This window comes from Chaetodon auriga, chromosome 24, assembly GCF_051107435.1.
Source record: "Chaetodon auriga isolate fChaAug3 chromosome 24, fChaAug3.hap1, whole genome shotgun sequence".
Classification (NCBI taxonomy): Eukaryota; Metazoa; Chordata; class Actinopteri; order Chaetodontiformes; family Chaetodontidae; genus Chaetodon; species Chaetodon auriga.
This window is the reverse complement of record NC_135097.1, coordinates 3,006,582-3,032,500: the sequence shown is the minus strand read 5'-3', so window position 1 is coordinate 3,032,500 and position 25,919 is coordinate 3,006,582. Positions and strand designations below refer to the sequence as shown.

Genomic DNA, 25,919 nt, shown 5'->3' with positions numbered 1-25,919 from the left:
CTTTTTCCCTCTCCATTCTTTATCTCTCTTCCTCCCTTCTTTCTTTCCCTTTCTCTCATCCTGCTTTCTTATTCCTTCCCTCCTGTCGCCTTCCCTCTCTGTCTCTCTGATGCGCCGGCGTGACCGCAAAGGGACGGGGTTCATTGTCAAGTCGAGGACCTATCGCACCATTCAAACACAATCGTGCACACACACACACACACACACACACACACACACACACACACATAAAACTCACACACTGGTTCCTTGGTATCTCTGGCACCGGCTGAATGATTGACAGCTGAAAAGAAAGAAGGAATTCCCTCACAGCCTTTGACCTCGTTTCCTCCCTCTCGTCCTCTTCCTCCTCCTCCTCCTCTGCTGCTTTCTCACTTTTCATTTTTAACCTTTATTTTAGCTTTAGTCAGTCAAACACTGCAGAGAAAATTTTGGTTCCTTTGAATTTTCTGTTGCAGAATTTGAGCTCTGCGGTGAACTTCTTCTTCTACTCATTTTTTTTTTGAATGAATGAAACTTTTATTGCTGGGAATTTGCTTTGCACAAAGAGATGAAAGAGCATCAAAAAACATCAACATAAGCGTCGTTAAAACATCACAAAGAGCCTCAATTTAGAAGTCGACACACACATTTTCACCCGTCGTTCATGACATTTGACTCACCTGCTGCTTCAGGACCATCACGCCGAGCTGACAGACGGGCTTCGTCGCCTCTTTGGCGTTAAGTGTTCGAACAAACGCCGTCGGCTGCACCTTCAGCAGGAGGAAACATCCAGTCAGGCCTCTGCAGCTCTGCCCTGGATTAGCTAGTTTGGTTTGAGAAAAAAAAAAATGAATGAATGAGTTTTCTAGCATGCTAGCTAAACAGCTAAACTCTGCAGACGACATCGTAGAATTTACAAATGATTTGAGATCAACGATGGCTCTGAAACTGTACGAACAGAAGCTGGAAGAAGAGGATGAACTCTAATTTAATCTGGGATGCATTCAGTGCAGATAAACCGCTGAAGCTCTCATGCATCGTGCAGTCGACGCAGCACAATACGCTGCATTCACACGTTGGACCGAAGCAGCTTCAGAGAGTCAGTGTGTCCCCTGAACGTTTACGTATGCGGCGAAGGAATTTCATCTGGAGGACGACAACACGTTTGACAGTTTACTGGCTGCAAACTTCAGCCACAGAAAACAAACTCGCTCGGCCTCTGCTCGCGTCATTTCAAAACACTCTCGCCCTCGTATCGTCGCCTACTCTATGTTCTATCCGTCTTTGCTGCCTCGCTCGTGCGCTGAACGAGCGTCTGCTGCTGTGATGCGTTCAGAGGTCGTTCGTCTGCTGCTACTGTTTTCCCATCAGCCTCTTTTCCAGAAAGACCCTCTCTGCTCCCCCCGAGCACTCACCCTAATATTTCTGTTTTATAACTGCTCCACATGGACACACACTCTCGCTGTCCCTCCAGCTCGCTCTGTGTGTGTGTGTGTGTGTGTGTGTGTGTGTGTGTGTGCTGGTCGAGCCGCGGCGTTGATCTGAGTAAACATAATTAGCTGTGTTTTTTTGTCTTGCCCTAATAAAAGAGTCATTTGTTGGACATTTCCACTGCGCTACAAAGAGGACATTTATAAGCCCGGGCCCAGGTTCGCCCCCAGGCCAACCCCAACAGAACAGACGGGGGTATTTTTAGCACGGCCGGCGCGCTAGCTAGCTCTGCTCGGACCGCGTGTGTGGAGAGGAGTGTGTGTTTGCAGAGAGAGGGAGAACAAGAGAGACAGGGAGATTTTATGAGATTTTCTGTGATCGCGGTGGCGTTTGTCAGAAATTTCGAGCGTGTGTGAGTGCGTGATGAAAGGCTTTGTGTGTGTGTGCGTTTGGATGGCGTGTGTGGAAAATCCTCCCTGAACCCTCCCCTCGGTCCTTTATTGAGGTTCTTGTAAAATATCTGATAAATCTCTGTTCAAAAAGTATAAAAGGGACTCTGTGGAAGCTGACATCGCTGCTTCCAGGACCGGCCTGTCTAGACTGCAGACACACAGAGCTGAAAGCGCCACACTTCAGGGACTGCACAGCGTTCCTGACCCTCGCTGCCGTGTGCATAACCTCTAACCTGGACACGGCCTGCATTTCAGCCTGATTCTGACCTTAATTTAACCTCGACTCTGACCCTGAATCCTGACCTGCAGCTCTGTGCTGAACTTCATACACGATGACGCCTCGGGTCCAGTTTGCATTCGCTGTTCTCAACCGGCGTCAGCGAGACAGAGAGGGACTGAACGAACAGACTAACAGACGAACCAGAACGTGAAGGAGTGAGGACGCTCAAAGTTACAAACTCTGGTGTGAAGTTTGTAAAAAGTACTGTGGTGAAATTAGGCCCCGTGTCGCCTTGAAACCCCTGATTTAAATACGACCTGGTGGCTCTTTCTCTGCAGTAAACTCACTGTAAATCTGTAAGTTTAATGGCGTCTGCAGCAGCTGTTTCTTTCATGGAGCAGGTTGTGTTTTAATGTTTCATCATATTAAGAGTCAAGATGGAAGCTTTAAGCACAACTTGGTTGTCAGTTTGCTTGAGGTCTACAGAGCTGGAAATGAGCTTCGGCTAAATTAAAAATCAACGGTCACATGATAACCACTGTCGACTTAAGGGAATATACAGGAATTATTCCAAATAAAATCAAATATTCAAAGTTAGCGTCACAAATCTATATAAAAAACAATCTTTGTGACCTTTTTCTTGTTTTGTTTTTTGGACCTTGTGTTTGTCGGTTGCAGCTGTTCAAGCTTTCAGCTCAACCTGCAGCAGCTCGTCACAGCAGAACCCAAACCAAAGTCAACCGAGACGACGGCAGCATTCTGATTGGCTGCTGCGAGAAGCTCGGTGAAATTCACTTTCACAGTTTAACGGTTAGTCTGACGGAAAGTCCAGAGTCCAAGTGAAGGAAATCACCTGCGTTCACACACAACAAACCCAAAACTGACGTGAGGCTGCAGGTTAGAATTCGCCCTGAAGCCTTTGATCTGCAGCTTTGTTCAAACTTTATTCACATTTACAGCTGAGACGACGCTGTGATGGAAAACCATGTCCACACACACACACACACACACACACACACACACATCAGGCTGACTTGTACTGTTGCTAGGTAAAACATCCACAGCAAAAAAAAAAGCTTTAAAACTTTATGCCCGCCATCATTAAGAGAAACCTCTTTCTGGTTTTCAGCTCACATCAGAGTTTGTTGCCTGTGACCTCGGCGGTAACATCAGCCGTAATGTTGTGGGAGCAATTTTGGTTTCTGGGTTTTTTGCGAAACGAAGCGAGTGTTTACAGCGAAGGCTTCCTCCGCTTCACTGGCGTTTGGAGGGAAAGTGTGTGCTCGGCCTGCGCAATCAGCGCGAGGCTGTGACGCCTGCGTCTCCGCCGCGACGGCTGCGACTGTGTGTGTGTGTGTGTGTGTGTGTGTGTGTGTGTGTGTGTGTGTGTGTGTTGTGATCCCGTGTGCGGTTATGTACGTGTTCTCCTGCAAGAGAAGTGTGGCGTCATTACATCACAACTTTTCCATGCTTGCTCTGTGTGTGTGTGTGTGTTTTGCCAGATTTGGGAGGGAGGGGGGGAGTACACTTCTCACCTTTTATGCTAAATGTCATCCAGACCACACCCCTGGCACACACGCACGCACACACACACACACACACACACACACACAGATTATTTTAGTGTGACTTTTTTGTTTTAGGTATGTTTTTTTTCCCCGTTTTCTCATTGAGAGTGAGACAGATGAAAACCTTCAGCATCCTGCCAAAATGTGTGCGTGTGTGACAGAAAATAGAGAGAAATGGAAAGAGAAAATGTACGAGGAGATACACACATAATGCACGTCGTTGCACACACACGCACACGCGCACACGCGCACCACAAAAAGTACACAATCGGCCCAATCTGATGCTGTATCTTGGAGTGTGAAAGGGAGCCTTGTCTGGCTGCCTGAGGAACTCCCTTCGAATTGGACTCTGTGTGTGTGTGTGTGTGTGTGTGTGTGTGTGTGTGTGTGTGAGCAGGCCTGCCAGGCAGACATACTAAACCACTCTACATCCATGTGGCAGCAAAATGTAGCTTGGAAAACAACCCCACTCTTACACGCACACACACCCCGAGGGCTCCAGAGGCCAGCCGGCGACCTGGTGCGTGGTCGTGCTAATGTGTGTGTGTGTGTGTGTGTGTGTGTGCATGCCACAGTAAAAAGAGGAAGTGTACAGGAGCTGTGAAAACAGTTCAGGTCAACAGTTTGTACCCAGACAGAAAAGAAACCGAAATGTGCAGAGGTGAAGCAGTGAGGGCTGAAAGCACGAATGTTTCTTTAAACTCTGAAATGAAACTTTAACCCGATGGGCCACATTTAGGCGCCGTTTCCAGGAACTAGGATGAAAGCGGACGGCAGAAAATGTTCCGTGGTTACTTTCTAGTCGTCATTCTGCATCATCGTTCATAAATGCATCGTAAAGGCAGCTGAGGCTGCAGCCACAGCAGCAGGACGAGGAGCGGCGTCGGAGCAGCTGCAAGAAAAGATGCACGAAGAGAAAGGCTTCAAAACGCTCAGTGCAGATAAAATAACGCCATCATGACGAGCTCTAAACATCTGAAGCAGCTTAAGCACGCTGACAAACACAGCCACAGAGGTGGGGAGTGTTGGGCCGAATGCTAATTAGCAGCATTTTTCATCTATAAAAGCAGTCTGGCAATCAGAGTTTTCAAAGCAACATGAAACAGCTAACGGAGCCGAAAGAGGCTGAAGCATCTGTGCTCAATTTAGGCCGAGTTCACACAGAGAGACGTTAAGATGTGAGGTGCGTCGCGAGGAGGGGAGAGAGAGATGAGCTGCAACCGGCAGGAAGCAAAGCGAGGGCGAGGGCGAGGGCGAGGGCGAGGGCGTGGACGTCTCGCAGAGATTTCGCGCCGCGTCCTCTGGAGATTTGAAGAGTTTATAAAAACCGTTCATCTCACTTTCTGCGACACCGACGAGCGCAGTCGAGCTGCACCTGTCTGTTGAAATCATTTAATAAATCAAAATCATCTCGGTCTGCAGGAAGCTTTCCCAACTGATGATGTCACAGTGATGTCATCAGGGTTATCCCGTCAGACAGGCTGTGTTTCAAACTTATGACTCGGACTGTGAAGGATGTGAGCATTTGCCAGGCAGGGAGAGATGCATTATGGGAAGTGTAGGATCTGGTGGTTTGGAGCTTCAGGACGCGGCTGCCTCTGCAGCTCCTGCTGATTTTGACTCTAATTTTATGGAGGTGCTATGCTAACTAGCCAGAGTGGCCCTTTAAGGCTTGACAGACATGCTGAACAGATTTCAGCCTCATAAAACTAACATGACAGTAGCAGCTATTAATCTTATGCTCCAGAGAAGAAAAAGATAAAAGTGATAAAGATGAGAAGAAAGAGATAAAAGATGAACAGATGTGACTGAACACGAGCAGCCAACAGTTCCAGTTTTCGTGGTTTCATTCAGACCTGCAGCAGCTGAGCAGGTAGTCGGCGTCTCCTCTGTTTGAGCGCTGAGCCACAAATTACACCGTAAACCAGAATCACTGCGAGGATACGTTTGCAGCTTCAGTTCAGAGCGCTGCAAAAGATGCAGCACACACACACACACACACACACACACACACACACACACATACACACACCACTGCTGTGAGAGGTGTGTCTCAAACAGGAAACAAACTACCTGCTAAAATTAGCACCTGAACACACACTTAAATGTATGCTTCATACACTCTGAAGCTCTCTCTGTCTCACACACACACAAACACACACACGCACACACACACACACAGTAGCTCTTCATGTTGATTCCCATCAGAATAAAAGGAAAAAGAAAGAGAAACGTCACTCGCGTGCAGAAATGAGAGCGAGGCCAAACTGTTCTACAGCAGCTCATAGTTCTGCTTCTTTGGTTTGTTTACAGTATATATGTGACCCGTGTGTGTGTCTGTGTGTGTGTGTCTGTGTGTGTGTGTGTGTGTCTGTGTGTGTGTGTGTGTCTGTGTGTGTGTGTGTGTGTGTGTCGTACATATCTCTTTCCCCAGGAGTAAACTGGGGTCAAACCAGTTAGTGTTGTCACGGCAATTTGCAGTTAGGCCTCTGCGTGTTTGTTTGCTTTGCACGTTTTCTTTTTTTTTTTTTTTCTTGGAGTGTGTGTACATGCATGTGTGTTTTCACTGTATGTGTGCGTCTAAAAGTGTGTGAATGATGTGTTTGTCTGCCCGGTGTGTGTGTGTGTGTGCGAGTTGGTGAGCTCATAAGTGTGTGTGTAACACAGTGAGCTGCCCTCCGGCTGATATATATTCTTTTCACTCAAACAGCCCATTTACAGTTCTGGGGTCGGCTCCCTCTCGCTCTGCCGTGACCCGGACCGTTTAGAGGTCAGCGTCAAAGCTGAACCCAGGTCAGCTCGCTAACTGACTCCAGCTCTGGTCCTCTGGGGGTTTACTGACAGCCGGGCGGCTCAAACTGCGGGGCAGGGGCCCGAAATGGGCTGCGTGGCTTCTTTTAGCGGAGCGTCTCGTGAAAAAGCTAAGAAGGTTTTTTAAAGCATTAGCGGCCTTTTAGAGCTTCTCCCTGGAAACGCTCATCGCTGTGACGTTTCTGTGCTCCAGCTCGTCTAGATCAGCTGTCTTTGACGTCTTCTTCCTCAGAGCTTCTATAGATTCAGAATGAGTTTGAGCCTAAGGAACGACAGCTCTCACCACTCATGCATCATCCCTTCAGTTCCAGCTAGCAGATACTGAGCGTTTAGAACTGCAGAAAGAAGAACTTTCATGTAATGGAGACAAAGCAGGTTGAATAACTGGGATTGAAATGTGAAAAATTAGGTCACAGCCCAGATTAAAGTTAGGAAATCTCAGGTACTGAAAGTGTCCAGTTGTTCCCAACCTGGAGGTTAATAAGAAGTCACCACAACAGCGGAAAGGCTCATCGCACTTCTTCCTTTCAGGAGACGATAGCTAAAGAGGATGAACTGAGGCTGATGAAATCCTTGAGGAACCGCGTCGAGATCGTTTTACATTCCTTCTTTTTGGCCCGTCTGGATGAGAAATTTCATTTACTGTACTTGAAGGCTGAGCCGAAAATGTTTTGAGAACCTTTAACCTCAGCGATTCATCGGCCGATGTTCAAGCTGAACTCAGATCACGTCCTGAAGGCATCCTAAATCAGTTTTCATTGAATTAACCTGGTGTATACGGGCTTCCTAAACATCTGCAGTCTCTGTGTATAAGTTTACTTTTGCTCTGGGAGCCGAGATGATGGAAACATCAGTAACTTTTAGCATGTGGGGACTCACCCGAAATGGTCTGTTTGGGCCCCAAACCACAGAGAGAAAAACCTCTTACTCAGAGCTTTTAGAGGTGAAGATCAAAGCTGGAGGGAAGGTCAGATCCTAAGAGGCTGCTTTAAATTGATAGCAAGCGTAAAAATCTGTCGTAAGAATCGCAGCGGAGCTAAAACTTGAAAGGTTTTGCTCACTTTTCTGACTTTCAGCATCATTTGGCAGCTTGTAGAGCACGTTTCGCTAATGACGGCGATGGTGAGAACTACACAAATCACCCTGAAAAAGTATTTAAAACATGAGCAAACACGTGTTCAATGTTACAGAGAATCAACTTTTCAGCCTCAACTGGGCTAAAAAACTAATTCTTGCTATATTTAGATGTTCGTGATTCAATTTCTGGCACTTCCTTCCTTGTCCTCAAAGTCAGACTGAGCATAAAAACAGTGGAGACCAAGACAATGACAAGAAAAATAGAAAACCTGAAGTAGGAGATGAGGGGGATCTCCGTCAACCAAAGGGACAGGAAGGGCTTCTCAGCTTCAGGGTGGAGTGTTTGGGGATTTCCTTGAAACAATGTCCTCTTCGCACCTGCTGCGGTACGTCTCCGCCGGTAAAGGGAAATTCCACCTTTCAGCAAAATTCACATTGTTTCCTCGACAGTCCCTCTGCACCAGGCGTCCTTTGGAACCGGCCCGTCGTTTCCTCGCGCTGTCCTCAGGCTTCAGAGTTTAAACATCAAAGTTAATTACAGAAAATGAAACGGGATGAAACATTGGGGGATTAAACAATGAAAACAGGTGATGTTCTGACAATCTTTGCTCATTTTAGTTGACGTTTGATGGGCTGAAAAATCAACTCCCAGTAACGCTAGCAGCTCGTCCATCTTTGTAAAAATGTAGAGCTTCACACTGATCTTCACGCCTCCTCTCTGCTCCTCTAGGGTTCGGGCTTCCACTCGTCGCGGAGGCAGAAGTACGGCAACGTGTTCAAGACCCACCTGCTGGGCCGCCCGCTGATCCGGGTGACGGGCGCCGAGAACGTGCGCAAGGTGCTGATGGGCGAGCACACGCTGGTGACGGTGGACTGGCCTCAGAGCACCTCCACGCTGCTGGGACCCAACTCGCTGGCCAACAGCATCGGAGACATCCACCGCAAGAGGAGGAAGGTCAGTACTCATGTCGGCCACAGGGCCTCTTCTGTGACTGTGACATCAATACGTCGGCATCCTGACTGAGAAGGAGCTGCCAATCAAACCCAGCGTGACGCACATAACAGCACCACGTTAAAGGAATATTCCACTGATCTGTTGATTAGAAAATCATCCCTGTGGGGCTAAAAGGTGCCTCTGAAGTTTGGATCTTGCAGCTGCAGTCAGGCTGGATTTCCAGATTCAAGCAGGACCTTCTTTAAATGGCATGAACAAGGTAACAACTGCTTTCACATACAAGTGAAAAGCAGAGTGTTTTTAAAGGTAACCGCCTAAAAACAGACTTCCCTGCTACACAGCTGAGGTCTGAACTGAGGTGCAGCATGCACAGGGACAAATAAGAGCCAAACACCTGCCTTGTTCCACCTTTTAAAGATGAAAAAATGTCTGAAAAGCACATTAATCATCAGGCGATCGGCAAAGTCACCGTACATTTCCAGCTGTTATTCTTGGATGAAAATCCAACAGAATTACTTATAAATCACCTGCAGCAGCTAAACGAGAGCCACGACCTCGTACCGTCAGCGCCGCAGACGGTCTGAAATCTAGATTCATGTCCAATGAATGATGAAAACGATAAGAAAATTTACTGGAGCTTTAGTCTGCATTCATCCATCTGCAAAATAAGTGTGGAAATCCATGACTGACGCCGCCTGTGAGACACCTGAGATCACTTTTCTGTCTTATTCCAGCGCGCTGCTGTTCTCCAGCGCTGCACTCAGAACAAAAAGGCCTTCAGGGCTTCTTTATTACGCACCAGATGCCAAATATTGCGCCAGCATCGCAGCGTTTCTGCCACGTTTGCTGTTCTGCAGCATTTGAAGTGTAACATGTAGTGTAGACAGGTAGAGAAACACACACACACACACGCGTGCACACACACACTTATCAGAAGCACTGGAGTCACCTGAGGAAGGTAGGACACACTCTTCCACACACACAGCGTCAGTGTAAAGCCATCCGTCCTCTCCGTCTCATCAGCAGCGTTCTGGCTGCTGAAGCGTGAGAACGAGCCCTCCGTCGCTCCATCCTCTCCTCCACCCACCGACGGGAAGACACCCGCCGTCTTGTTTTCTCCTCATCCTCGCTCTCTTTCTCTCTTTTTCGCCGTCTGTCTCTCTTTACTTCCTCTCTTTCTCTTCCTCTCGCTCTCTTTTCTGCGCCAGGACCATTTCAGGTAATCAGCCACTTACCTCTCCCTCCCATTATCCCGTTAGCCCCGGGGCACATACCTTCCCTCGGTCACGCACACACATAAACGCACATTTGATGCTTGCACACACAGAGATAAACACACACACACACACACACACACACACACACAGAGGCAGAGTGTGGTGTGTTTTCCTGTAAATCAGTCTCTAGTTTTCTGTCTGTGGATCCTCTGTGGAGGGGGAGAGGAAGGAGGGAGAGTTTTCTTTTTTTTTGTGGGGGGGGGGGGGGGGGGGGGGGGGGTTGGAGGTGGGGTCAGGTTTCGTTACCGTGGTGCCCGGGGACAGCGAGGGGTCGGCTGGGTCTAATCTGGGCTCTGATCCCCTCTCCTCTCCCTGGAGACCCCCGCACTAACCTCATGTAATGACCCCTGATTAGGAAGGCTGCCTCCAACACAGCACAAAGAGGGGCTTTCTGTGGGGGCCCAACACACACACGCACACACACACACACACACACACACACACACACACACACACACACACACACACACACACACACGCACAGACTCACAGTACAGGAAAGCATATGTGCACACACACCTGAAGGCTCCCCCGCTCTCAACCCAAACACCCACATTCAGGAGGTCTGTAATGTCGCTTATGCTCGTAGGTTTAGCGAAGCAGCCGCGCTGCCGAAGTGCTTTTGAGCAAGACGGGCAGCCTCGCACCCGCTACCGCGACCTCTGACCTTCACCAGGAGGCAGAAGGGAAGAGGTTTAGCTCGCAGAGATCAAGTGATGAAGCTTCACATCACAGAGAAGTTGCTTCCATCAGCCGACAGGCACTGACACAAGGCTCAGAAACAGTTAATCCACGGAGAGAAAGGGAAGCGTCCAGTGATTTTAAAGCAGGAGGTAAACCCCACACTTCTGTATCAAACACACGCTCGCTCCCGTCAGGAGGAGGATGAAATTACTCTCTCCACTCTGTTCGTCTCGTTCAGCTCCCAATCAGCTGTTTGACAGACGATTCGGTCACGACTCTCGTGTCCTGCAGGTGAAACTGAGCTCACGAAACACTGCAGACACACGATGAACGGACCTGAATGCAAACGCCAGCAGCAAAGCAACACTAATGCTGCAAACTACCCACAATGCAACACTGGGAGATGATGTAGCGAGCTGCTTATGGTCAAGTGTAATTTCCAGAAAGTTTTGTATTGAGATCAATACGGCAATAAAATCTGACATTTTCATACAAACAAATGTCTAAAAGTTGATTTAGGATCCAGCCTCCATCCAGTCAAAGCGTTTCCATTTCCTGCGACTCTCTGCACGGTAGCTCCTTCAAAAATCAGCCTTTGCATGCAGTTTTTTGGAAGAAACGGAGGAAGAAGAAAGGGGAAATTAGCCACGGGTACCGCTAGCGAACATGTGCAAACAAAGAAAAGCTTAAAAAAGTCGGTATGATGCTCATTTTTGTCTTTTATCTGCTGACAAAGCAGTTTTCATGTCAGAGCATTTCACTTGTTTCAAGCTGCTTTGGCCTTAATTATCTTAATGAGATATTCTATCCTCTTACTGAGGTTTAATCACTGGTTGTGAGAAAATAAATGCTTGAAACTAGAATTTCCAGACTGATGAAGCTGTTTGACGGACTCAGGACTGCAGATTTCCTTTGTGTCCAGACTTGTTCTCAGTCTGGCTGCATCATCGTTAAGATAACTGTGGCTTCTTTGGGGCGAGAAAACTTTAAAAATCCACAGAAGTGAAACTTTCCTGTTCTGCTGGCACTGAATTTGGCTTAAGTAAAATTCCCCTGTTTTATTGCTCTTCTTGTTTTTGAGAGCTGAGCTTCTGCACTGTCCCGCCCACACTGATTGATTGACAGGTGCAGAAAGTGCAAAACACACCTGAAAAAGAAGTAAGCACTGATGGTAACACATTTAGCTCCACGCGTGCGTCTCCAGAAGTGAGACGCTCGCTGCCTTGCTCGACAGCACCTGTGGCAGCTCTTGTGGGAATCAAGTTGTTTTGATTACAGAGACAGAGGGAACGTCGAGGAGGGCAGCGAGGTCAGCTGGGCAGTTTTCATGGTTCATACAGGCGTGTGTGTGTGTGTGTGTGTGTGTGCGTGCGTGCGTGTGTGTGTGTGTGTGTGTGTGTGTGTGTGTGTGTGTGTGTGTGTGGGTTGGCAGCGCTCCCTCCTGTTTTCTGGGTAATAAAACTAAGTCAACAGACAGAAGCGAAACAACATCAACTGAGAAAGAATGAGCGACTGGCTTACTGTCTGACCCACTGGACCAGAACTGCTCCTCTGACTCTGTGTGTGTGTGTGTGTGCGTGTGTGTGTGTCGGCCCTCCTTGCGGTTTTCGTACGGAAAAACAATCTTCACACAGCACATTAGCCTTCGGTGGATCAACAGAGCCAGCCAGTTTCCATATAACCCGTGTTAAGCTAGGAAACTAACTCCCTCAAAGAGCCACAGCGGCCTGCTTTTCCACTACAGGCCAATCAGGGCCGAGCGAGGCCAGCCAGGGCTCACACATCATCCTTGTCTCACAGCAGCACCAAACATATGTACTTCTGCTGCGGACGGACAAAGCTTGACACCACCGTTGGCGTACCGAGGCTTCGGTCTTTGTGTGGGCTCGCGGACGGCCCGTGGCTGATCTCTATGAAACCGACGTGCACGTGACGACAGTGTGCAAACTCTCATTTACAGCCTCTCAGGCTCTGGTGGAGGCAGCAAAGGTGCAGAACGAGCTGAAAGGAGCTGCACAGCTGAAGTAAAACAAACTGATTATAGCCCCTTTAAATCTAAATTAAATGTTTGTTTTTGCACATCAGGAGGTCTTAATGACAGGCGTGCTGCTTAAATCGACGAGGGAAGGCTTCAGCTGACTCTGCTGCCTTCGTTTTAACCCAGTTTTCAGTTTGCAGCATGCAAAGTGATGCAAAACCAAAGCTGCACACAAAGAGCCAAACATATGATTGAGGCTCCTTCCTTTACTTTGCCCAGCGATATAAACTGTCCAAGTACAGAGTCGGCGTGCTGCAGTAAACATGTTTAGATGGCCTCAGTAAGCCGTACCTGACCTGCAGTGGAAAAACGTCCCTGTATGCTGAAATAACACTGGACGAGTCCACACACACACACACATGCAAACACACACTGTTGTTGACAGTGGCAGCCAGTTCTTTATTTTCACCCGTCCGACCTCTCGCTCCGTCTTTTCTGTTCCTCCCCCGTTCAGCTTCCCTCATTCCACCTCTTTCTCCCTCTCTTTCCTTCCCTCTCCACATTTTCCTTCCCCTTGTTTTTCTTACTTTTGGATCCCAAAATTTAGGAAGAGGAGAAGCACAGGCAGGGGAAACAGAGGGCGAGTTTGGGCAGGAATCAAAGAGACGTGGAGGGATTCGCGTTGACCTCTCCCTCAGGGTCACTTTTAACCTGTTTTCTTGCTGCAGGTTTTCGATGCAGCACAGTTGAGTCCAGCTTTCCTTTCTGTCCTGTCAGCGTGCTGCTCTGCATGCAGCCTCATGTCTGAGTGTGATGGTGAGTCTGTGTCCGGTGCTTCTGCTCATCACCAGTAGAGGGCACTGCCAAGTCTAAGTGAGCTGAAGCCCCTTCTGTCTCACCCTGCTGTGCTTTACTCAGCTCTGTCTGAGGTCAAACTTAGAGAAAAGATCAATGAATGACAAAGTTTCGACAGTTTTTCTAACAAGGATCATGCACACTGAGTGATTTTTATATTCCCACTCCAGCTGCAGGACTCCACTGGTTCAGAAAAGCCAGCAGCAATCATTCAAATCCATAATCAACCCAAAATGAACAACAGTACTAATGCAGTGTTAAAATACTGCAGCGGTGGAAGGAATACTCCAGATCTGTACTTTATTCTTGACAGTAATATCCTGTGCTGCAAACTAAAAGTCAGGTATTCAAAAGACATACTGCAAAAAGTCACGACCTGCATCCAAAAACTGCAGCATTGCAACATAATTCAAGAGCTTTTCTCGTGTTTGCATGCAAATCCAGGACCTGCGGGGATTTTTAGTGGAGTAAAATGTGCAGTACTCAAGAGCCAGTACTGCAAAATCATACTTAAACGCAGCACTGGATGCAGCTCGGCATGTTCCTCAAGCTGAAAGAGCTCATGCATTTAGATGAAGAAGAAAAAGAAATAGATGTGCACACCGAAGAAAAGAAGCTGTGCAGCATAACCGGCGCAGCTCTGCGAAGATGCTGAAATAATAAGATCGAGCCTCCTGCGCGACATTAGCTTCACCTGGCTGAGCTTCATCCTGCCGACAAAGCAGCCCTCTTCTGATTCGACGTGATGATAGAAGCGGGGGAAGACGTATGGACTGCTTGTTTGACTAAGAGCAGCAGAGAAAGGAATAAAAAGCGTTTTAAAGAAGGATGGATGAAGGGGCAGGGAGAGACGGGAAGAGGTGGGAGTAAAGAGAGAGAGAAGGAGGGAAAGGAGGGCAGAGAGAAGAATAAAGGAGTCTTTACATGTCTGTGGAACCAGCAGCTCGCAGCACTTTCACATAATTTAAGACATATGGACGTTATTAGGACGACCGTGTCTGCGTGTGTGTGTGTCTGTGACTGTATCAGTGTGTGCGCAAGAGTCTGGGAGTGTGTGCGCGACAGTGTGTGTGTGTGTGTGTGTGTGTGTGTGTGTCTTTAAGCCCCGCAGGCTACAGAAGACAGTCACGTTTTTGTGGTGCAGCGAAATGACTGTTGTACTGAACGCCCCCCCCCCCATCACCCCCGTCCTGTGTGGAACTTGGAACGTCCCGGAGTGACGCTGCATAAAAAACTGTGTTTGACTGGCAGCGAGGCCGTGTGGCGAGATACCACGCTCGTGTGTGTGTGTGACCTGTAGTTACCTTTCAGAGTGTAGGCCTCCCTTCTGCACACACAAACACACACACACACACACAGACACACACACCAGTGACTGACTCACTGGTCTTACAGTAGCTCAATCCTATCTCTGCGTGTGTGTGTGTGTGTGTGTGTGTGTAGGAAAAGGCAAAGCACTCACCCAAATTGACCAATTACACATAATCCAGCGCAGACGGGTTAAATAGCTAAATTCACAACGTTACACAACCTCCTCTGGCTTAATGAAGATTTTGGCCAATCAGATTCGGCCTCTCGTCAATATGTTTTTTCACGTGAAGATCGATCAACAAACTACAAACAAACTACTATAAATTGAACAGTTTATTGATTGGAAGTAGCTGAATGAAATGCTAACCGACCAATTATCATCAACGTTATTGATGGAATGAAGACACAAAATAAATGACTGATTATGTCACCAACTAAATCCCAAAGAGACGTCAAAAACTCAGTTAAACAATCCTAAAAAATGAGTTCGCATGACAAGACCAGAAACTGAAGAGCTAACTAAACGACCGACTGATGACTGGAATGATGGATCCAACCAAATAATTGACCAATTCACCAATTTAAACGCACAGTACATCATTTCTGCCACTAGAGGTCTCTCAATCAAAGCGATGAAAACCGCGGACGTAGTTTGATGACGTCGCGACGTAGCGTGGCATCATGGGAGTTGTATTCATTATAAACAAGCACCACTGCCGAGGAAAGTCTGTCTGACTTCATAGAGGAAGTGACGCGTCAAAGTGTTTTAGTTTTGGGCCAATCGGAGGCAAATATTAACATGTAACCACAGCAATCCCAATAAGACAGTTTAAAGGTGCGTCGTTCCTCCAAGTTTCATCCAAGTCTCCATAACCCCTGATCCTCATACAGTTCCCTCCGGTACAATGACCGATCGATCACCCGCTGACACAAACTAACCTCCAAACTACCTGAACCGACGGAGACAAGAGCCGCCGTAACAGCCTCGTGTTTCTCCTCAGACTGATTTGAGGTCAGATCGTGTACGTAATCCCCTGTGGTCAGGGTTGGAGAGCAGGTCATGTAAGCTGATCTGTGACCAGTGGCCCCAGGGTGCAGCAGCAGAGGAAATGTAGCCCCGCTAACGTCTCGGAGCGCTCTGTGATCTGCGCTAACCACTCCCTAACACACACACACACACACGCACACGCACACACACACACACACACAGCGTATAGACCCATACAGTGCATGCACGTAATTCACACATGCACACATAACCAGCTCAGTGGACTATTGTTCATTCATTCTGAGGGCGGCGGAGGGAGGGAAGCAGGGTTTGGAGGAGAGAGAGCGAAGAGGGCAACAGAGGAGACAGAAAATGGGAGGAAAATTAGCGGAGGACAAAATAAGAGTACGAGTGCCCAGCTGATGGTTTGGTGGCTGAAACATCGACCTCAGGAACCACATGTGCCCTCACTGGCCTGGGCTCAAGTCCCACTAGAAGCTCCTTCTTTCCCCTCAGCCTCCGTTATGTCTCAACGAGAAGAAGCAGGAGCACTTCGTCTTCATCAAAGTCATTTTCTTTGAGCGCGATGTGCTTAAAGAGTTCAGCTATCGGTCAGATTCAGCTCGTCATTGTGCAGCGTCTCGTCATCGTCACTAAAAGTCAAGTCTACATTGTGTTAAGTGTAGTTAAGTTGATCTGCATGGTTGTAAAAAGCACGAGCAAAGTCATAAAAAGAGCCCACAAGCGATAAAATAAATGGAGAAAAACCGCAGACAAGATGCAGTTATGAGTTTGTGCAGGTTAGAAAATAAAGAAGGAGCTCATAAAAAACACAAGAAGTACGTCAAAATAAACCGACAAAAAGGAAAGAAACTAACACAGCGAAACAAATCCACATTCAGCGCTCAACCCACATCTTAACTAGCATTTCCAAAACGATCGTAAGGCTCTTAAAGTGAAGCGAGGGCCTGATTGACCAGCCACTCATCATTAGACGGAAACATTCATGTCTAATAGAAAATTTGCTTGTTCAAATGTTCCAGTCTCATTTCAGTGGGCAGAAAATGCAAAACATGTGTACCAGTCGCTGAACTCGACAATGTGCTGCGTTGCCTTCCTGCGACTGATGGATTAAACCAAGTATTGGATCTATTGTGATTCTTGATTTAAAGAACGAGACGCTCCTCTACGGTTTGAACGCTGAACTCTTTGCTTCTGAGCTCGACTGCTGACTGAAAAGTTGACATTTCGGGGAGTTTTTCACCCCAATCAGCGATAATATTAATCATTCTCTTCTGTTCTCTTCTACATTTTGATCAAAATTGAGGCTGTTCTGGGGAGAACGCTAAAGGCTGAGTTATTTATCCAAACAAAGCTGAGTGTAACCGACTGATTCATGTTAATATAAAAGCCCTATTCTAGTCCAGTCCGCTCACTTTTCTCCTCTCCAGTGTTCTCCACTTCCAAATCATTTCCAAGACTGTCTTAAGGGCAGTTTTGGAGGTTAAATCAGATGGAATGTTATTTGTCCAAACAACACTGACGACTGGTGACTGATTCATACTAAGAAATACTACAAGCAGCCAGGAAAGACTTAACTCTCCCCCCTCCTCGCTCTTGCTCTTTCTGCCTGTCATTGGAGTTCTGCTGACTACAGGGGAAAACCTCCACAATGTATAAGTCTCTGCGAAGAGGGAGGGGATGGAGAGGGGGGAGGAGAGAGGGAATGTGGGGATGAATAAGGAACGGGCATCACAGGGAACGAGCGAGAACGAACGCACCATGGAAAGACTCGTCTGGGTGTAATTCAGAAGAAGGAGATTCATGGATAGAAAATGTTCTAGAGATATGACGGGCCAGAGAGAGAAGGAAGGTTAATATTAGGAAATTTGTACAATGATCAACTGTGCAAAATGTCAAGTGAGTCAGATTCATGAGCACTGAGTTAAAGCCACCTTTCATGCTGCTGTGGCTCGATCCATGGGTTTTACACAGTGTCCCAACTTTTTGGGAATCTGGGTTGTATTTGAGATGACCTACCAAGTGAAATCGGACCGAAAAATCTATTAAGTGAAGTTAATAAACGTCCTTCCAGCCATCAGTGGCTTCCTGCAGATATTTTTGCACTTTGTTTGCTTTTGTGCTCTCCTTAAACTTCCACTGTTTCAAATGCATTTCTCTATGCACTCCGTCTGTGTGCCAAGTCCTAAAATTTATGAGTATTCAATTACAATCCTGGGTGATCTTTATCTGTTTCTCAGCAGTATGTGTCATGAACAGACAAGTGCAGTCACAGTCTGCATTTTAAATGACCTTATATGCCTCCTGCTCTGTCTCTCCAGGTGTTTGCCAAAGTGTTCAGCCATGAAGCCTTGGAGTCCTACCTCCCGAAAATCCAGCAGGTCATCCAAGAGAGCCTCCGGGTCTGGAGCTCCAACCCTGATCCCATCAACGTCTACAGGTACAGCAGGGGTCCTGGTGTGGAAATGCATTGACAAGAGACAGAAATGTCATTATTATTGCATCTTACTGCACGCATAGACGGTCAGAATATCATACAAACAGTATTACGACACGTAAAAATGGTAAAAACATTGATAGAAAGGCCAACACGAATGGCAGAAACGTGGGTAGAAGCATCAAAAAAGCAAAGAAAAAGTTGGGGCTGCTCTGAAAAGTGGTGCAAGAACATGTTTAAGGCGTGAATGGAAGCCAGGTTTTATCATCAGTGAAGAATTGCATTTCGGCGTATAATGCATGTTAATACTGGATGTGACTGAGGTTCTGGTTGGTTGTCTTTCCACAGGGAGAGCCAGCGCTTGTCATTCACCATGGCGGTGAGGGTGCTGCTGGGATTCAGGGTGTCAGAGGAGGAGATGAAGCATCTGTTCGCAACCTTCCAGGACTTCGTTGACAACCTGTTCAGCCTGCCTATAGACCTGCCGTTCAGCGGCTACAGGAAGGTATGTGGTGACATCCTCCGCAAACTCTGCCCCTTACATAACTGGACCATTTTTGGTTTCGCAACATGACAAGAGGAATGTAAACAGCAGGAAACAACTATGCTTTGGATGCGTAAAAAGTATGAGAAATTGGTTTAAATCAATGGCTAGTTTTAAGGAAATGATGGTATCTGTTAGCAATAAGCTTGTTGTTGACTAGTGTTAAATTTCCTTTGCATGTGTTTGCAGGGTATCCGTGCACGAGACACCCTGCAGAAATGCATAGAGAAGGCCATCAGGGAGAAGCCGCTGTGTTCTCAGGGGAAGGATTACAGCGACGCGCTGGACGTCCTGATGGAGAGCGCCAAAGAGAACGGCACCGAGCTCACCATGCAGGAACTGAAGGTAACACGTCGACGCACAAAAATCACCTGAGTGGGAAAAAAAAAGGGTGCGCAAACATACGCTGGAGGGACGCCAGAAGCACAAGAAGGCAGTCTATGACACATGGGAGCGTTAACACATACAGTACAGATACAACTCTGGTGTGTGTGTGTTCAAACACACACACACCGTCACTGTTTACCCAGTGAAGGGCTGCCAAAGGGAACCTGCCTTGGCCGACTGAACACACACACATCAACAATTATCATAATTTGTCCGACAAATCATTTTGGGATCATAAGCAATGAAAGTGACTCATGATACACATCTCTATGTAAAATATGACTGCAGGGATGCTAAGCTGATGCCCACAGGCAGACAGTAACAGTATGACACACACACACACACACACACACACACACACACACACACACACACACACACTGAGACAGGCACACCCTCTATTTACCTATTAAAGTAATTCTGAGGAATTCTGTGGAAACTCAACTCTCTCTGCCTCTCTCTCGCTCTCTGTGGTTTCTGGGTTAAGTCCAGGGCCAAAAATAAGTCAACACTCCCCCTGCTAGGGGTCTGAAAGAGGCCTCCTGTACACACACACACATATATAAATACACACTCAAAGTGAACTGGGGAGCCCCTGTCGCAGAGGCCCAGGCTAAAGTACTCTCCTGCAGTTTTCTGACGCACACACATATATATATATATACCACACACACATGCATGCAGGGTTAGGCAGAGATGTGTTTTGACACAGATGATGGCAGATGAGAGGTTTATAATGAGAGTCGTGCTGCCCAGCCTCAGTGTTATTTATTCCACTACCTTAATAATGGGCCCGGCACAGCCCGCAAAATGTTGTTATTGGAAACGAACTTCATATTTCCAAACACACTACTTTTCAGGAATTAAAAATAACATACTTTTATTATGTACTGGCTTTTGGTATTTTTTTTTTTTTTTTTGGCCCTGTCTTGTTATGAAACACATGGCAAGCTTGAGGTGTCGGGTAGTGGATTTGTGCCCAAAGTAAGGCTGAGGTCCCAGGTCCTGTTTGCTCACAAGTTGGCTTAATAATTATTAATTATTAATCATAAATTCTGTATTTTGTATTCAACCATAGTACAAACACTAATAGTGGCTGCGGTTGGGCATTTGGCTAATGTTCACCTTCACCCTTCAGCACATAATACTACCATCTTTATTTCCACTCTCCGGACCCTTTATTCAAATGACAAGCAATTAGCCCATCAGAAGCTGAGGGAGAATTCAGTTGGCTTGCTTGCAAAGTAAAGACGAATCCACTCAGACGCCCTCAGTACAGTTCTCCACACAGTGTAGGTTTGTGCTCATGCTAAAATTACACTTAACTTTCCATATCAGTGACTGGCTTTTCCAAACTCTGGTCGAGGGGCGAATGGGGACAGGTAGTGAGACTGTGTTTACCGGCTGTACATGGAAACTTTGATATTTTCAAAACTCTTTGTGGAGTAGAAGTTAAGAAATGCTCCTCCTATAAACAACAGTTTTCCACTGAAACAGTGGACACAATATGAAAATGAAGTGGCCTCATCACAAGCACTGATGCACCACTGACGCCTCTCTATCGTCCCACAGGAGTCGACCATCGAGCTGATCTTTGCCGCCTTCGCCACCACGGCCAGTGCCAGCACATCACTCATCATGCAGCTCCTCCGCCACCCTCCTGTCCTGGAGCGCCTGAGGGAGGAGCTCAGAGCCAGGGGTCTCCTCCACAATGGCTGCCTGTGCCCCGAAGGAGAACTGAGGCTGGACACCATCGTAAGCCTCAAGTACCTAGACTGTGTCATCAAGGAGGTGCTGAGACTCTTTACGCCTGTCTCAGGGGGCTACCGAACTGCCATGCAGACCTTCGAACTTGATGTGAGTAGGCCACTAATAGTTCCTGGCTGCATTTTTGTGTATTCTGATTTGAATACTGTTTGAGCAATATCACTCAAAGTCAGGTTTCAACTGCAATTTCTGTCTATGCGCTATACAATGGTACAGGAACATAGTCCTATCAAACTACAGGAAACTACCCAAGAAGTCAAGGTCTCAAAAATAAAACCGGCATCGCATTGCAAAAGAATGGTTCATTAGAAGTTAGAAGAACACAGTCTTTCAAGGTCTTTATGAAGGACTTACAAAGAAAAAAAGAAGAACTTTGAAACTCTGACCAAACCTCAAGAAGTCCCCCCATGCTTAGTTCCACAACTTTCCAGCATCAAGGAAATCTACTCGCAGTCCAGATTGCACCCTTATAACTCCGCTCACTGGCTTAATTTCTTTCTGTCTCCAGGGAGTCCAGATTCCAAAGGGCTGGAGTGTGATGTACAGTATTCGGGACACCCACGACACTTCGGCTGTCTTCAAGGATGTGGACGCCTTTGACCCTGACCGCTTCAATCAGGAGCGGGGAGAAGACAAAGAGGGACGCTTCCACTACCTGCCCTTTGGTGGTGGTGTCCGGTCCTGCCTGGGCAAGCAGCTCGCCACCCTCTTCCTTCGCATCCTGGCTATTGAGCTGGCCAGCACCAGCCGTTTCGAGCTGGCCACCCGGCAGTTCCCCCGCGTGATCACGGTACCCGTGGTCCACCCTGTCGATGGGCTGAAGGTCAAGTTCTACGGCTTGGACTCCAACCAGAACGAGATCATGGCCAAGTCAGAAGAGCTGCTGGGAGCGACTGTTTGAAGGGCAGAGAGTTGATGAGTAGTGGGGGTGAGTGATCGAAGAAGTCTTTAGGGAGAAGATTGAAGGAAGGAAAGAAAGAATTTCAGAGTTATTTTTTCTTCTCCACCTTTGCAAAGTTGGAGGTTCCTTTTCAGACTAAAAGAAAAGCAGAAGTCTCTTGTTACAACTGATGATGATCGGGACTTTCCTCTGAGAAAGGAAGAAGCTGCCAAAAAAGTTCTTAATTATGCTCTATTCTGTGTATTTTTTTAAAGAAATATACAAACAAAATGTATGTACAAAAAAGCTATGTAATATAATTTGAAAGAGAATGTGGGTAGTGCACAATGGGAGGAAGAGAAGCATGGTGGTACTTTTGGGGAGATGAAGTGTTGAAATTAGAAAAGTAAAAGTAAAGACGGTTGTGGGAGGAAGACAAGATGGATGAAACAGGGTATAGGATGAAAGAATATGATATTTTAGCATTTTGCTTATGCTTAATCAGATGCAGTGAACCAATTCTGTTGTCTAGCAGGGTAAAAGAGATGGATATATAGAATGAAAGTTCTTGATTTCCTGGTAAAAATTGGTTGATTTTGAGCCAGATGTCTTCACGGGGCCACCCACATTCAACTCATGGTTTCTGCTTGTTTGAAAAACATTTGAAAGAATGACAGAAGTCAGTTGTGGCTTTGTGTTTTCCATCAAAGGTCCATCGAGATTCAAATTGTTTACTAGCTTACAGATGCAGTCAAAAGGATCATAGCACATTGGGTAGCACTGTGTGGCTGAGCTTCAGATTGGCGCCGCACCATTTCTTCAAGCCAACTGTATCATGATGCAGTAAATGCTTTGACTGGCTTATAGTTGTACTGCTAATTCAAGATGAGTATCAATTCAGGCAGTGAAGGAAAGGGCTGCGTTTGACATGAGCAATGTAGTTCTAAGGGAAAAGATATACTGGTTGCATATTTTAAGGGGCAGAACACACAACACTTTGAACTGATGTAAATGGGCAATTTGTTCAGTTTCTTACGACCTCCTTTCTTGCTGTACCTTCACAAAGCTGCCTCTAAACTTGATGATCCCAGTGATTTGTAACACAACAGAGTGCTTCCATTCATGAATCGTACAGTAGAGGACACTTCTGTTCTCAAATAACCAATATTGCAAAAAAAGAAAAAAAAAAGCAACAGAAAGGATATAAAGGGTAAGAGCCACAGAGTTTTTATTCGAGTGATCTTAGCTCTTCAGTAGAAGAAGAGTGCAATTCAAAATTACAGTAGACAGGAAGTGGGCAGCATTTTCATTTAAGGGTACTTCCTGAAGAGGTAAATCCTTGTTGGAAGATTGATGCCATCATTACGACTTCTATGTTATGTCCAAACTCAAAATTGATTCCTTATTAGGTTTCCTAAATATAAACCCTAAAAAGGATTCAGAGGCTACTCCCACTGTGTCTTATCTTTATCTCTGGTGAAAACCTTGCATTTCTGTCTTCTTCAGTCCCTTCTACCCACAAGTTGCCCACCAGCATTGACTCAAATTGTTGCCCATATATATACATATATATAAATCCCAGTAATCATAGAGGTGTGTGAACTCAGGTGCAGAGTAGACATTGTGGTGAAAAACAAATAAGCCTTTGCTTTTTGATATTACTGACTGCACATAAATAATGTCACTTACTCACTGTTGTAGTTTCAGAGCTGGACCGATTACTTTTTGACAAGCTGTCAATTACTTTGCTTTCTGTCCACATTAAAAAAAGTATATCAGGGGTTTCCAACTGCGCTTGCTCTCAACTTGACATATTAACCTTCTGCAAACATTCTGTATCCCTGCAAGGAAGCAGTTTTGGTGGTACAAGCAGAGTCCACCAACAGGAATTCCCAGTTGGCATCACACAAGATATATGTTATTGAATGAAGGTCAAACAGTAATGAGGTCCAGGTCTGCTTTGTAAACTCTCTGAACCTGTGCTTTGATACATAAACTACACTTTCAAGTTGCATTGAGATTGTACTCTCTCGGATGGTGACTTTATTCCGAAAACAGGGACACGATAAAAGAGCGGCGCAACTTCCTGAGCTGGAGGAGGAGAGAACACAGAGGGATGAGGTGGAGGTAGAGAGGAGAAGATCTACATACATGCTGCTTGAGTGTTGCTTTGTCATTCTGTGTTTGTTTATTTGTGTGCTGTTTTTTATTTTCCCGTCTCCTTGGGGCAGCCGTTCGGAGTTCTGTGGAGAAGGTGACATTCTGTCTTGCTGCTCCACCAATCAACGCTAAGAATGCAAAACAAAATAAATTCCATGGTTTAAGCAACTTTATTAGCTAAAAGAGATTTATTGTTTGAGGTGATTGCACAATCAGAACTCTCAGAGCTTTGTGTGTTCCATACTTCCGGGGTGAGGAAGATTTTTTTCTTTTTCCCTTATATGGAAAGTTTCTGCAGCCGAACTCTGGGACTGGTTAGCGGAACTCTTTGGACATTCTAGAATCCTTGAACGGAGTTCCGAGTTCCAAACCGAAGCTTGAGAGAGAAGGACCAATGAGGTTTCAGGGGAGCGCAGGGTCATGCTCAGAGGGATTTCCTTATTGGACGATCCTGCTGTCCAATAGCATTCCAGACGGATTCTGCCTGTGCTAGACATTGTTCACTCTTTCTACCAACCACACCACTGATTTCTTCATGATAAAAAAAAAATATAAAAATAGATTTTTTTGCTGCTTTTCTTGTGTACATTTTCTAATTGAGAGTTCTAGATTGCAATAGTTTGTATCGAGTGAGATTTGCTATTTCTTTCCCTTTTTATATAAATATAATTTAGCTGATTAAAATATTTGCATTTTGTGAAAGCAGAAAGAGCATTAATAGGTTATAGTGTATATTAATTTGTACAATATTCCTTTCTTTAGCAGGCCATGGGGAAAATCAGCTATTTACATCTACTAATAACCTAATATTAATGTATTGTACGATTAATATTGTTGTTATAAGATATTTGAAATGCTATTTTTTATTCTATTACAGATTTAGAGTTTTTAGCCTAAATGAGAAGGTCTTTGGTAAATATTGGATGTATTTAGAATGTTATGTATTTCAGTTATATTGTAAACAGTGTTTAAAATGTTAATATTGTTGATTTGATTACTGTAATAATTATTATTTGTTTTGTTATTCAGACTTATTATCACTGCATTTTATTTGATATTAATTATGGAAAACAGAAAGCACTTGCGAGGTATGTGTATTTTTTAAGTGCCATGCGACTACACTTCCCCTTCCTCTCACCTGTTGGTTTCTCTGAACCTGTCTTATGTCAATCTGTACATAATATTTGTATTTCTTTTTACAGGAAAATATGTTCATTTAGTTTAAATATGAATGTCTTGTTCTACTTTCTTCCATTTCTTTTTTGTTACCGTGATTGTTAAATGTACTCCTGTAATAAACTATAAAGTAAAAAGATACCTGAATAGTGAGTTTTGTACTCTTCTTCTCTTCGAGCTAGCTAAAGAGAAAATGGTTGGAAAAATACATGTATACGACATTTACAATACACAAAATATTTCAACAGCTAAAATCTCCAAGACTGTAGCAGCTGTGCAACGAAACTGACTGAGCTACAAATGTGAAACAGCTTAACAACAGGAGATTGATTCAAAGAGCACCAACCAACGAGCAACATAAACTCTACACTTAGCGTTTCCATGTGTCACGGCTGTTGACACTGTATTGTGATTAAGTAAAAACAGATAAGGGTGTTAAGATGAATGAAGATCCAGATATCCAAACCACTTCCAGAATCACTAAAAAACATTGATACTGAAGTGCGGAAGCGACTTTGTGTGTTTTTATAAACCACATGAAACAAACATCAGTAGAAGTATTCGCACAAGCACGCCCAGCATGCTAATCCAGCAGATGGAAGAAAGCCTGTCTATGCCAACAAGCTTGGAGTCCTGAAAGCACTAACATGTAAATCACAATGGTCAGAAAGCTTGTGGGCGGAAAACAAGTGAGACCAGGTGCCTTTTGTCAGTTTAAATAAACTGTTAATAGCAGTAAATGCTGCAGAGATGCACTGCTCGTTTTACAATGCATCCACCTGCTGAGGTCAGCGGTATGTTTAAGTATGAATTCCTAAATATGAACAGTCACTGTCGAAGAAAGATGTTCATTTCTTGTCAGTCCTGTTTCTGATATTCAAACATGTTACAGCACATATCCCTCACACATTTGACATTTACAAGCTCGCCTTTTGTGCACTATTTCCTTTTTTTTTGG

At 45.7% G+C, this 25,919-nt stretch overlaps 1 protein-coding gene across 1 annotated transcript in view; it reads left to right on the top strand.

Annotated features, from left to right (window-relative positions):
* cyp26b1 (cytochrome P450, family 26, subfamily b, polypeptide 1) overlaps nucleotides 1–25,102 on the top strand; it is a 34,285-nt gene extending 9,183 nt beyond the window's left edge. The window contains exons 2-7 of the mRNA XM_076724730.1: nucleotides 8,272–8,496; nucleotides 17,932–18,050; nucleotides 18,396–18,552; nucleotides 18,781–18,936; nucleotides 20,551–20,835; nucleotides 21,254–25,102. Of these exons, the coding sequence (XP_076580845.1) occupies nucleotides 8,272–8,496; nucleotides 17,932–18,050; nucleotides 18,396–18,552; nucleotides 18,781–18,936; nucleotides 20,551–20,835; nucleotides 21,254–21,646 (1,335 nt within the window). The 3' untranslated portion in view covers nucleotides 21,647–25,102. The remainder of the gene's footprint in view (nucleotides 1–8,271; nucleotides 8,497–17,931; nucleotides 18,051–18,395; nucleotides 18,553–18,780; nucleotides 18,937–20,550; nucleotides 20,836–21,253) is intronic.
* Nucleotides 25,103–25,919: the final 817 nt, after the last annotated feature.